Here is a 14190-nt window from a genome sequence, read left to right as displayed (position 1 = left end):
CAGTTATTTATATATAGTTATTTAATTGAGAATATCAAAGGGAATGATTATAGAAGTAAGTGTATCAATTTTAAAAAGACAATATTAGAGCTTTACATTTTTTGGCATCATTAATAAATGATCTAGTTGTTATACTTCTATAATTTGGTAATATAGGAAAAAAATATTATTTAATTTATGAAAATGTAATGTTTTTTGAAACAAATTGGAAACACAATATACCAGAAGATATGGGATACAGCAAAAGAAATCCCAGGAGGGAAGTTTATAGAAATGAATGCATAAATTAAGCAGCAAGAAAGAGCCCAAATAAAAAATCTAACTCTATGCCTTAAGTAACTAGAAAAAGAACAAATTGAGCCCAAATTAGTAGAAATAAGGAAATAATAAATATTAGAGCAGAAATAAATCAAATAGAAACTGAAAAACAATAGAAAGGATAAACCAAACTGAAAGTTGGTTCTTTGAAAAGAAAAACAAAATTCACAAACCCTCAGCTCAATAAGGAAAAAGAGATAGGACCAAAATCGACACAATTATGAATGAAAAAGGAGAAACAACAACTGAAACCAAAGAAATTCAAAGGATCGTTAGAGGCTATATGAACAATTGTATGTTAACAAACTGGACAACTTAAAAAAAATGAAAATATTTTAGAAACATACAAGCTACCAAGTCTTAATCAAGAAGAAATAGAAAATATGAACAGATTAATTACTAGTAAGAGAATTAAAACAGTCATGAAAAACTCCCAAAGAAGAAAAACTCCGCACCATATGGCTTCACTGGAAAAATGTTACCAAACATTTAAGAAGAATTATCACCAACACTTCTCAAACCCTTTCAAAAAACTGAAGAGGGGTGAACACAGCCAAACTGATTTTTTGAGGTTGGCATTAACCTGAAAGGAAAAAGAGAATGGGACAAGGAGAAAAGAAAACTACAGGCCTATAGGTCTGATGAACATAGATGCAAAACTTCAAATAAAATACTGACAAACCTAATTCAACAGCATATTAAAGTGTCATTCTCCATGATCAAGTGCGATTTATACCTGGAATGCAAAGATGGTTCAATATATACAGAGCAATTTTTGTGATCCTTTGCATTAACAGAATAAATGAAAAAAATTATATGATGATATCAATAAATGCAGAAAAAGAATTTACAAAATTTTAACACTTGCGATGATAAAAACTCAACAAATTAGGCATAAAAAACTATATATCTAAACATAGAGCAAAGGCCACATATGACAAGTCTACAGCTAACATCATACTCAAAGGTAAAAGGATGAAAGCTTTTCATCTAAGATCAGGAACAAGACGAAAGTGCCCACTCTCACCACTTCTATTTCACATAGTATCGGAATTCCTAGCTATAGCAATGAGGCAGGAAAAAGAAATAAAATGATCAGAATTGGCCAGGGAAAAGTAAAATTGTCTTTAATTGCAGCTGATATGATTTTACATTTAGAAAATCTTCATGGCACCACCAAAAGTAAGCTCTAATGAATGAATTCAGAAACAATGCAAAATACAAAATTAACTGCCAAATCTGTAGCATTTCTATACACTAACAACACTAACAACAAAACTTCCAAAAAAGAAGAAGAAATTGATTCCATTTACAAGAGTATCAAGAAGAATAGAAATACTTAAGAGTAAATTTAACTGAGGTGGTGAAAGATTTTTATACTGAAAAGTACATGATATTAATGAAAGAAAATAAACACATAATTAAATGGAAAGGTATTCTATGTTCACGTGTTGAAAGAGTTAATATTGTTAATTTTCCAATACTACGCAAACCCATCTATAGATTCGAGGCAATCTCTATCAAGATTCCAATTGTATATTTTAGAGAGATTAAAAAAACTACTAATTATATGGAACCATCAGAGACCTTCGATACCCCAAAAATCTGAGAGAACAGACAAAGCAGAATGTATCACACTTCCTTATTTCAAGCTGGACTGTAAAGCTGTAGTCGTCAAATACTGTATGATTACATAAGTAGAATCTAAAAACAACAACAACAAAAACAAATACATAGAAAATGATGTCAGACTGACGTCACCAAGGTGTGGGGATAGGGGATGGGGAATTGCAGGAAGGTGGCCAAAAGGTACAAAATCCAGCTATAAGATAAATTAGTACTAGGGAGGTAACGTAATGGCTATAGCTAACACTGCTATATGATATGCAGCAGCTCCCCTGGTATCTGCCGAAGATACATTACAATACCCCAGTGCATGCCTAAAACCAGTAATGCTGAACACTATATATACCACTTTCCCTATACATACATGCCAATAAAGTTTATTATAACTTTGGCATAGTAAGAGATTAACAATAACTAAGAAAAAAATAGAATAATTATAACGATATACTGTGATAAAAGTTTTGTGACTATGTTCTCTTTCTCAAAATGTCTTATTATACTGTACTCACCCTCCTTTACTTGTGATACTGTGAGATGATGAAATGCCTACGTGATCACATGAAGTGAGGTGCATGACATAGGTACTGGGACATAGCATAAGGCTACCAGTGACTTTCTGTCCATATGTCAGAAGGAGGATCATCTGCTTAAGATGATGCTGGATCATCAAGCCATGGTGATATCAATGGTTGGATGTCAGAGGTAGATAATGTCAGTGGTTAAGGATCTTTTATAGTTGACGGTATTTTTGCCACATACTTTTTGAAAAGCATCAAAAATTGCTGTCTTTCTTTTTAACTCAGAGTATTTATGCAGAAGTTGAAACCCTTTGCTGATCGTATGGGTGACTTTAAAGCTGCATTCCATCTGATGATCTTGTTCCATAATTTTTGTAAAATAAGGGTACCTTGGACACAAGCACTGTGATATCAAAACAGTCTATCTGATAACTGAGACGGCTACTATGTGACTACTATGAGGCAAAAAGCATCCACATTTTGCATATGCTGGATAAAGAGATGATTTGAGTCCTGGGTCATACTGAGGGGGGCAAGGAAATATTGTACCAAACTACTCAGAATGGAGCACATTTGAAAATTTATGAATTGTTTATTTCTAGAATTTTTCATTTAATACTTAGGTAATTCAGTTGACTGTTTTTAACTGAAACCATGGAGAGCAAAATGTGGATAAGGGGGAACTACTGTATAGTAAAGTTAAGAGAGTAAATCCTCCTCATAAGAAAAAATTTTTCTTTTTTTCTTTTCTTTTTTCTCTTCTTTTTACAGTATCTATATGAGACAACGATGCTAGCTGAAGCTATGGTGGTAATCATTTCACATATATGTAAATCAAACAATCACGTTGTAAAGTTTTGTTTCTTTGGTTGCTCATGTGTGTTTAACTTGTGTTTTAAAAGTCTACTTTTTCTGCCCTTCCTATTTTTTGGATAAGGGAAAACATTTTTTCATTACCTTTGTTTTCTCACTATATAGACTTGGGCTTTTGTCATTTACAACATATATTCCTATTAAAATATGATAATTAGTTGTCATTGTAAGAAGAATCAACAAAAAAAATAACTGTTATGTAATATTTCAATCTCTGCCATGGTAATATAGTTCAATACCGCTTCATGTACTATGCTTCAAGAGACATTATTTTTGTCAGGCGAAATCTAAAAACTTATTTCAGAATCATAAGATGAATAAAAAAGTTTTGAGAACTAGGGCAGCGATATTGAGAAAATAAATTTGGAAATTGCTGATCATTGTGAATTTTGAAATTACCATAAATTTGAAAATGTAGCAATTCTTCAAAATATTAGTGACAAATATCATTAAATACCTATTGGTATGAAATTGTGATTTTAGATTTTTTTCATTAAAATAGAAATGACATAATAAGGATAACAGGAAAAGAAGTATGTAATTCAAGGATTTAGCAACCCTGCCTAAGAGTAGAATTTAAACATCTAAGATGCTCTCACAAAGGCTTAAGTTTTCAGAGTTTGTGATTGAGATGGAAGCAAATAAACAGCATGGGTGGTCAAGTCTTTTGTCCTCTGATATCTTTTAGAATAAGACACCTGTTTCTCAGAGGCATGTGCCCGTGGATAATCTAAACAACACACTATCAGCCAGAATATTCTATATTCTGAAGGTGTATGATGAGATAAACTGAATTCAAGATAGCTCGAGTGTAAGAATTTCCTGTTCAAACTTTAAGTGACACATCAATACGAAATCTACTCTTTCCACTCTTGCTTCACTCTGAGCCTTCACGGTGCAGCCTGTGAAGACCACAGATATAGTTTGTTTACAAGAGTAACCTGGTCTCCCACTAAAGGACGCAGGCCTTTCTGGCCTACAGAAGGTATGTGTCTCTGCTTTCTTGTCTCTCTATTAGCCCATCTCCTGTAGGGGGAGATTACCAATGCTGGATGTGATGCAACCTAGGTACAATTAATATACAATCAAATCAAAAAGAACATTGGTATGTTTATTTAAATAATTGTGGGCAAAAAATACAAATAAAATATGACCATGTTGGAGGATTTCATAAACTATTCAAATTCTTGCCTGTGGAGAATAACTCAAGTGCATTCACACATGCATAATTGGGTGTGTAAACCAAGCAATTTAAAGTAAAATCCCATAAGAATCACAATGAGGAACAGTTACTATTAGATTTTTTAATCAGTACAGTCATAATTATAAGTAACAGTTTATATTTAGCCTAGACTTTAAAGATAGATTCTTAAAATGAATTATTTTAATTACTCATACGCTTATTTAGATTAAGTAAAAGCTGTTGGCTGTTAGTAAAAATCAGGACGAGTTAGCTCCCATGAAATGCTAATTTAAGCTTAATCATAAATAATCAAGATTTTTTTTTAAAATTAAACAAAACATTGGAAGAAAAGGTACCACATTTATAAAGAGATTCTTGTCTAATGAATTCTGTACTGGGTCTAACTGATATGAATTAGAAATAATAATATGATAATTTGTTAGAATAGTAATCATCATAACTCATTATTGAGAGTTTATAAAAGCCATATTATATATTAATTGTCTTACATGCATTATATCTACATATTTTTATTTCCACATTTCGTTAGTAAATTAAGTAGCCAGACACCAAGGGAATATTTAAAGATCATATATTATAAATTTCAAAGCTGGATTTATTCTAGAACTCAGAGACCACAGAGCTCATTGACTGAATTATTAAATTACATTGTTCGAGTCATTACCATTGCTCACAAAACCAAATCTACGCTCACTGACTTGACATCCAGAGGTTCATTTTGGAAGTGTGAAGCAACAGTGTTCTTCTATAAATGATGTACGCGTTCATTTATTATTACATAGCTTTATATCTTTTCCTTTAAATCAAATGCCAGTTTCTTGTGTTACAGAAATATCTTAACAATTTTGTTTCTGTTTGTATGTCAGTATTGTTAAGGTTTTGACATCGTGTGTCTGTAGCGTTTTTCAACATATAAAATATTTCTTTAAAATTGTAATAATTTCTCATAACTTCACAATCATTCAAAATAAAAGATCATTTGATGACAACTCATTCTCTTTACTAAATAACTATAAGTCAGCAAATAAATTTAATTTAGTGCAGGAATGACCATATGTGCCAACACTGCTAATCCCTCTTCTTTGAGCACTCAGTCTTTAACCATTACAGGATTTCAGAATTATCATAAATATTATGATCCCTTTTTTTGAATATAGAATTTAAATTTTTAATACAGACATGCTAGTGGTATTAAAATATTTCTGTAGAGTCTGACTTATAGTGAGGATATTATTGTTTGTGAATGTCTTTATTCCTCATTAATTTATCACTTTTCAGTGCTCCAACTAATAATATATTGTCAAATGTAAAATATCTTTAAAAAATGTTTTTAATCATGAGACAATTGCTTAAAGCTCTAAGGGTTTTTAGAACATGACCTTTAGTTTTTTCAACTGAGAAATGAGCCCAATACTCACCCTTTACTCCACCCAGTTTTACTCTGCTAGGCATCTTGGTTAGTGCATATACCATTTATTCTTAAGTACGCTACCTCACAGCAGAGTCCTGGACACCACTCAGCTGCAGAGATGAGTAACCAAGGCATAGCCTATGCAGAACTGAATGTGGCCAAGTATTCAAAGGGACAACAATTAAAACCTAAGGGCACGAAAAGCTCCATCTCAGTAAGTGAGCAGGAGATAGCCTACGCAGAATTAAACCTTCAAGATGCTTCTCAGGATCTTCAATGGAATGATGAGAAATACCACTGCAAAGGTAAAACATTTAACAGATACACAGTATAACTGTTCCAGGATGTGTAGCTGGGTTGCAGAGATGTGAGAAGAGAATAGGAGATAGACTCACATTTTTTCTTTTGTGAGGATCAGAACTTGAAGTTGGAATACAATATTCTAACATGAATTCTCAGGACTAATTTTATTCAGGTATCAATGTAAGGTGCAATCTTTGACCAACAACTCATGGGGCATCATATATCCTGAAAATGCAGTGGTGTTTCTGAGAGGAAGATTACAATGTTAGATATCGTTTTGAGGGTCCAAGCTATGGGCACAATTCTTTGTGCATGTTGGTTCTCCGTGTGTAAACTGTCTAAGCAATTGTGTCCATCTGTCCTTTCTCAGTGTTCCTGTTTCTCTCCCTGCAGCTTTACCATCACCTCCGGAGAAGCTCATTGCTGGGGTCCTGGGGGTCGTCTGCCTTGTCTTGATGTCCAGTATGGTAAAAGTAGCTGTTATTCCCTGTAAGTAAATTTTTGAAAGATTATAAGATAATTTTTTTTTTGTTTAGTGGCATATCATCAGTGCCTCCAAACACTTTATAATATTCTGACATAGAACTCTCATTGTTCTGTATGCATTTAGACTAAACATGAAATGTTTTTCTGAATAAGTCCAAGGTATAAATATTAGAATGTTTGTAGAAAGTATTTTATAAATATATGTGTATATATACGTACATACATATATATATTCTGATTTCATAACTCAAGACATGTTTTGGGAGGCTAAAAGATCTTATTGAGATATACAAATTCATTCTTGAGATTGGTTAAATCTAATTTGCAAGAGATGGTGAAGTTTCATCCTTTTGGGTTTTGGAATAGTTTTCCCCAAACTCCTTTATTATTTTATTAATTTTTCTTAGTATAGTCAGCTTTATCCCAGATTATTCTAATTCTAAATTTCAAAGTAAGAAACAAAAAGTATTAGGAGTTATTTAGATTGTTGAAAATATTATTTTTTTAGTAATAATTACTTTGTGTATTTTTTTAGCTCCCTTAATCCCAAAGCAGAATAATTCCTCCTTGGTAACAGGAATCCAGAAAGGTACAGAATGGTTTTCAGATTTCTATATTAGTAGTTTATCCTTTGCCTCTAACTCAGGATAGATTAAAATAGTAATAGTTTTTTGGAAAAGAAATTGTAATATTGGGTAATAGATATTCATAAATAATAATGATAGGAGAATATTCCTTCTTATGCAACAATATGAAGAAATAATCATTTTAAATCATCATGCCCATTGTTGCCATTTGGCTGGAATTTCCTCCTGCTATTCTATGAGACAAATAACTTTACTCTTCTAAAAAAGTAGTTTTGTTCATTACAATCAGGACATGAGTTAAAGTGGATATTGTTGCTTGTGTGTTTTCTTGTTAAGGGCACATAAATTAGGGGCTGAGAGGCTGACTATTCTCTGTGAGTGTGTGTGACTGTGTTTTGTTTCATATGTAGCAGCCAGTGAAGGTGCATAGATACGTTATGCACATATATGTTTATACTTAGGCAAATGTAAATTAACTTCTACTTTTTAAAATTCAAATTGTTTTTCAATAATTTTTTCAGCATATCATTGTGGTCGTTGTGCAAAGGGGTGGTTTACATATTTCAACAACTGCTATTACTTTAGTACCGAAAGGAAAACATGGACTGAGAGTCTGACGGCCTGTGCTTCTAAGAACTCTAAGCTGCTTTATATAGATAATGAAGAAGAAATGGTAAGATTTTAAATGTTTCCAACAGTTTATTAAAAGATTTTTTGGTCTATTGGATATTGTAGAATATATTCATATTTTTGTATATAACTGTAGTTTATCTGAAAGTCTGTTAATATACCATTGTTTGACACTGTAATCTTTCATTTCTATTTTATGCCATTAATGAACATATGATAATTTCCAGTTTTTAGATTTCATAGACAACCATGTTTCCATAATTGCTTTTCTCACTAATAAATTTTGCTGTTTATTTCTACAATATATCAAGGAAACTAATCGTATCATCTTTGTGCAGATTGATTACAAACTGGAAAGACCCATGTAATTATAAATCAGATCATGAAACAGAAGTTTCCAGTTTGCAATAGCCCTTCTCCTGTGTATCTTCTCAGAAGTTCTCCCTCCTTACATAAACATTATTCTGATTTTCAATCTAAAATTATCTTAGCTTCATTTCGAACTTTATATAATGAGGATCATTCAGTATGCATTTTATGTGTGTCTCCTTTTATTTCCATAAGACATTTTTGCAATTATTCTATACTATTGCATTTATCTGTACTTTGTTAATTTTCAGTGCTATAATTGTATATACATGACATCTTTAATCTATTCCACTCAGAATATAGTTATTAATGTGTGGGTATTATGAATAATTATTTTATAAAACCTTCATGTACATTTTCTCTAATTGTGTATTTATAATTTATATATTATATATAAATGCCATGTAGAAAATATATGGAATATAAATGTTATATTTATAATAACATAATAATAATATATAAATATAATTATATTGTTATAATCATATATATAGAATTATAATATATTGTTCTGTACGTGACGAATATAATTGCAAGGTCATAAATATATGTATATGTCCAATTTTTTTAATTATCTCTCCTTTTTTTTTTTTGTTTACTGTGTAAATACATATTTTACCATATAGTTCTTTGATCTAAAACATCACTATCAAGAATTTTAATGTTATAATTTCTTATCTTTGCAAAAAAGTGTTATTATGACATAAATAGGCATTTTCCTGATTACTATTAGATTGAACACATCTTTTTGGCTACTAATCATTATGACATTGTCTTCTGAGAGAAAGAGAAGTGCCTGTTTATGTCTCTTGCCCATTTCTCCTGTATGTTCTGTCATTTTTCTTCATAGCAGTTCTTTTTATCTTTCAAATATGAGCTCTTTATTAAATTTATCAGATATAAACAGCTTTTTTGACTCCATGATTCCATTTTCACTCTCTTCTTGAAGTTTTTTAATGAGCAGAATTTATTAAATGTTAGCATAGTCCAACTTATCATTTTGAGTGTTAGTGATCATTTGGATTTATTTCAGAAATCAGTCCAAGTTCGTGAAGATAATCTCCTACATTACTGTCCCGGTTGTATTTTTTTTTCTTTATTTATTAGCTTTTACATTTAAGTCTATAATCCATTGAGAATTTATGTTTTTGTGACTCTGTACTTGTGACTCTGTGTGGTAGAAGTGAACTTGATACTTTTCTACACCTTATGTAATCGATGGGTCATAATTTATCGTGAGTATTATTTTCTTATGAGTAAGTATATTTACATATATAATTCTACATATACGTACTCTCATCCTCTCATCTCTTTAATATAGAGATAATATATTTTATGTATCTTTATAAGATGAATATATATATAATGTTATGTGTATATAATATTATATACACATGCAGTATTCCCATCTTATATTAGGGGATATGTTCTACGACCCCAGTGGATGCTTCAAATCACAGATAGTATTGAACTTCATATACATGATGCTTTTTCTTATACATAATTACCTATGATAAAGTTTAATTTACAAGTTATTCACAGTAAGAATTTAAGAAGAATAACTACTAATAAAATAGCTCCTAATAAAATTAATAACTACTAATAAAATTACACAATATATTGTCATAAAAGTTACATAAATTAGGTCTCTCATCCTTATCTCAAAATATCTTAGTGTACTATACCTATCCATTTTGAGGTGCAGTAGCAAAACTAACACACATTTCTTTTTCCTTCACAATTTCACAGACAGAGAGTTATTTATTACTGTAGATTTTAGCAATCTCTGCATAAGATTTTTTTCCTTTCCTTATTAAATCAAGGTTTTTCACCTTTTCCCTTAAAGGAACCACTTCACAGTTTCACTTTGGCATATCAAATTGCCAGAATCATTAGCCTTGAGCTTTGGTTCCCTTATTAAGTATAATAAGGCTTAATTGAATACAAGCTCTGAGACACTGCAGCACTGGATCTGATAACCAAGTGACTAAGTACTAAGTGACTAACACTAATAGGTGGGAGCATGTACAGTGTGTTTTGTTGGACCAAGGGATGATTCAGATCCTGGGCAGAAAGTTGTGGGACAGTGTGAGATTTCACCACGCTACTCAGAACTTCACCCAATTAAAATTTATGAACTTTCTCATTTTGGCATTTCCTATTTAATACTTTCAGATCCAAGTTGACTGTGGATATCTGAAACAGGGGAAGTGAAACCAAGGATAAAGGGAGACTACTGTGTATACATCATAGTCTAAATAACCTACAGGAGCTTGAGTAAAATGGAGAAAACTTACCTCCCTTATGTCTCTTTACTGTGTCTATTCATAATATAATTGTCTTAAAAGTTTTAACTACATATATTGAGAATCACATGGGAGAATGTTAAAATTTACTTCAATTTATAATTTTGCCTCGACTATTAAACAATTTCGAAAACAGAAAAGAACGAAACATATAAATCTGATATATTTTTACTCTTTCTCTGTTTTCTTTTTCTTCCTGATAACCCAATTTGGCATTTGTTTTCTGCTTACACAATTCCTTTTAATTATTCTATTAAAGATAGCCTGGTGGTAACACATTTTCTCAGTTTTTCATCTGAGAATGTCTTGATTTCCTCTTTATTCTTGAGTGGTATTTTTGCTAGACTTTTTAATGGTTTTTTGTTGGAATAAGGCAGTTAGTGTCTTAAAGTTTTCTGTCATTTTGTCTTGCTCCTTTCATGGTCCTTTGACTGGAGAGTAAAGATTTTTCTTGTGACTTTTGTCTGTATCCATCGGTGTTTGTGGTTTACTAGCCTCTCTGGCATCTAGTCTGGGATATATGAAGTAAAAAGTTATTCCAGGGAGCTTCCCACCCCACCATACCATTCCTCATGTTCCAAGTTCTTACAACCTCGGACTGGAAAAAGCACCTTTTTCTCACTTGCTACCTAGCAAATTGTGCACTTAGAGTTGAAAAAGTAGTGGACAATTTACCACCCCATCCCCACTGTGAATCAAGTCTGCCCCTGTAGCAACAACACCAATGATATTTGCAGCTTTCCCAAATTGTAAAAACTGTCATTTTTCTTACTCCTGAGATGAGATGGGGATGAGGTGCAATATAGGAGGAGTAGGCAAGAAGACTATATATTTGCTCCATTCTCACCTGAATTTCTAAATATTCCACAATTTATTAGTCTGCTCAATTTTCAGAGTTCTGGTATCGTTATTGTTCTGAATTTGTCCTCTTCACTTAGTCATACTAATTAATAGATTTTCTTAATGTGTCCAGTATGTAACAATATATTGTAAATTAAAAGACTATAAATTAGAAAGAATTAAGTTTATTGTTTTTACAAATTCAAATTAATGTACAAGCTTTTACTTGACTTCTCATAAATTTTTTTTTCATAGAATTTTTTGAAGATTTTCAATGACTTTTCATGGATTGGACTCTCCCACAGAAACAATAATGCGAGGGTGTGGCCAAATGACTCATCTTTCTCTTCTAAATGGTAAGTTTCCTGAAAACTCAAATATTTTATGCCTTGAAAAAATTAATCTTGGAAACAAAATGCAATATGAAGCAATTATTTGTTTCCATAGAAAAATTATATGAGAAATATTCAGATTTATATATGTAAATATTCGTCTAAATATGCATCTAAATTGGGGCTAAATGAATTGTTTATTCATCAAAATGTTAAGATATATATTACTAAATTAATGACATAGATTCTCTGTATTTCAGGTTCTCAGTAACTTCAGAGCCAGACAGTAATTGTACATATGTGAAATTATTCAGCCACGAGTTTGACTCTGAATCCTGTTTCAAGATAAACAGATATACTTGTAAGCACCAGGCACTTTCACTTACCTAAATTTGATATGATGGTAATCTCACCATTTATAAAGAGCATATTTTTAGCATCTTCAAAAAACATACAATTATTTTTCTAGGATTATTTTTAAGACCTTTTTTTGAGACTTTTCACAACAAAATTAAGAAGACGGTACCGAGATTTCCCATGTCCCCTGCTCCACACACGCACAGCCTTTTTATCAACATCACTGACCAGAGTGGTACATTTGTTACTGAGCATAAATCTATAGTGATGCATCATATTCACCCAAAATCTATAGTTTATCCAAAGCTTTACTTTTGGTGGTATATAATTATTTCAAAATCTATATTAATTTTCAAAATTATGTATCCAGGTACATATACTACATTTCTAAACTTTTGTTTTCAATGAAAATAAATTACAAAAGTAATACAAAGAATTTTATTTCTAGTCTCCATGATGTGAAGAATTTCACTCATATCTTCAAATTAATTGATTTATCTTACCCCTTAAACATTGAAAATGAGGATTGAACAACCCAGGGTAGTGAGGTGCATAAGGCAGATTGAGTTAGGAGACAAAAACCAGGGGAACTTTGATTTAAAGGCTTAACCATTTGTTGGTGACAGCCTACAAAGAGGGAATAAAAGAAAATTATAAGGAATACTGTACGGTCAAAGAAGATTAGCAAAAGATAGACTCACTGGGAGCCAGGCCTGTTCCTTGAGGATGGGTTATAGACTACATTGCAAGCAGTGTGGCTGCAGATGACTTTATGGTGGACATGTTCACTGGCTTGCCCTGGCATAGAACAGTTCCACACTCTGTACGCTGAAATAGGAGAGGATGGATCTCAGGCTGTGACTGACAAACAAGAAGATCTCCCTGCCACCGTGACAGCAGGCAGAGGCTAGAGGAGGGGCAGCTAAGACTGACACTGGCCACAGAAACTTTCTGGAGTGTAAATGCCACAGGATTCCTGTGTGTGCAGAGCTGGCAACCACATCAAAATAGCCAAAGGAAAGAAAACACCATGAAACCAGAAACAAGAGCCCATTCTCTGGCAGTGTCTCTCCAGTGCCTTTTCCTGACAAAACTTAACATCATGTGAGTTGACAAGATAGAAAAGGGTGTAAGATCTACCTTCATTGTCTCAGAAAAGACAATATAGGACAGATTTGAAGCTGAAAGTAATTTTTATTGACACTCAAAGTTATTATGCCGCAATTTCAAGGTCCCTATATAAAAGCCACTTGCACCTGGCCCACTTGCTCAAAAAAGGAAACCAAAATATACCTTCTGAATCGATTTTAGTGCTGCATTATCGATGATTAGATTCTCTTTTTTTAGTAGAGACTGGCATTTTCATGAGGTATACTTAGTGTCCTTTGATATTTTTTACGTCTGTTTTTTCCCTCTACTAGATTTCAGATATTTTGGAAGGTATCCTGTTTTATTGAATTCTCTATCTCCCCACTTGACACCCTCTTAATTATTATTATTAAGAACATACTTAATTGGAAAAAATAAAGTGTTAAATAATAAAAAAATTTAAAGTGTAAATATATTTGTGTAAATCGAACACAAACTAGTCTCGACAGAACTTGGGATGACCCTTCGTCATTTGGCCCTGTTTCAGATATATTTTTACTGTAGTTCGATTACAAGAGGGAGAAATCTTATATTGTTTTAAAATAAATTAATATTTTATATACACCTATCTCTGTAAATGCAGTTTTTATATTCTCTGTATTTATTTCTTTTAGTCATGTAAAGTATATGAACATTCAAAATTAAGTTAATATATTATGTAAATAGTTGCTGTAGGTAATTGCTACAGTTGTGTTACAAACACCCCAAGATTGCATTGTCATTTAAAAATAAGCATTCATTTCTCATTTACCCAGTTGTGGTTTTGCTGGCTTTCCGTTGATATAGGTTGGGCACGTATGGACTCGGCTCCAGACCACAGATTCAGTTCAGATCCCTTTTTGTATATTTAATTCTCTGAATAGTGGGCTACCTAGTACATG

At 32.0% G+C, this 14190-nt stretch overlaps 1 protein-coding gene across 1 annotated transcript in view; it reads left to right on the top strand.

The window, feature by feature from the left end:
* LOC105306764 (NKG2-A/NKG2-B type II integral membrane protein-like) overlaps positions 1–12193 on the top strand; it is a 60409-nt gene extending 48216 nt beyond the window's left edge. The window contains exons 2-6 of the mRNA XM_023524289.1: positions 6647–6742; positions 7275–7328; positions 7848–7999; positions 11727–11827; positions 12064–12193. Of these exons, the coding sequence (XP_023380057.1) occupies positions 6647–6742; positions 7275–7328; positions 7848–7999; positions 11727–11827; positions 12064–12193 (533 nt within the window). The remainder of the gene's footprint in view (positions 1–6646; positions 6743–7274; positions 7329–7847; positions 8000–11726; positions 11828–12063) is intronic.
* Positions 12194–14190: the final 1997 nt, after the last annotated feature.

The sequence above is a fragment of the Pteropus vampyrus genome, unplaced genomic scaffold (assembly GCF_000151845.1).
Source record: "Pteropus vampyrus isolate Shadow unplaced genomic scaffold, Pvam_2.0 Scaffold460, whole genome shotgun sequence".
Classification (NCBI taxonomy): Eukaryota; Metazoa; Chordata; class Mammalia; order Chiroptera; family Pteropodidae; genus Pteropus; species Pteropus vampyrus.
The sequence above is the reverse complement of the archived record's forward strand: the minus strand, read 5'-3'. Positions and strand labels throughout refer to the sequence as shown.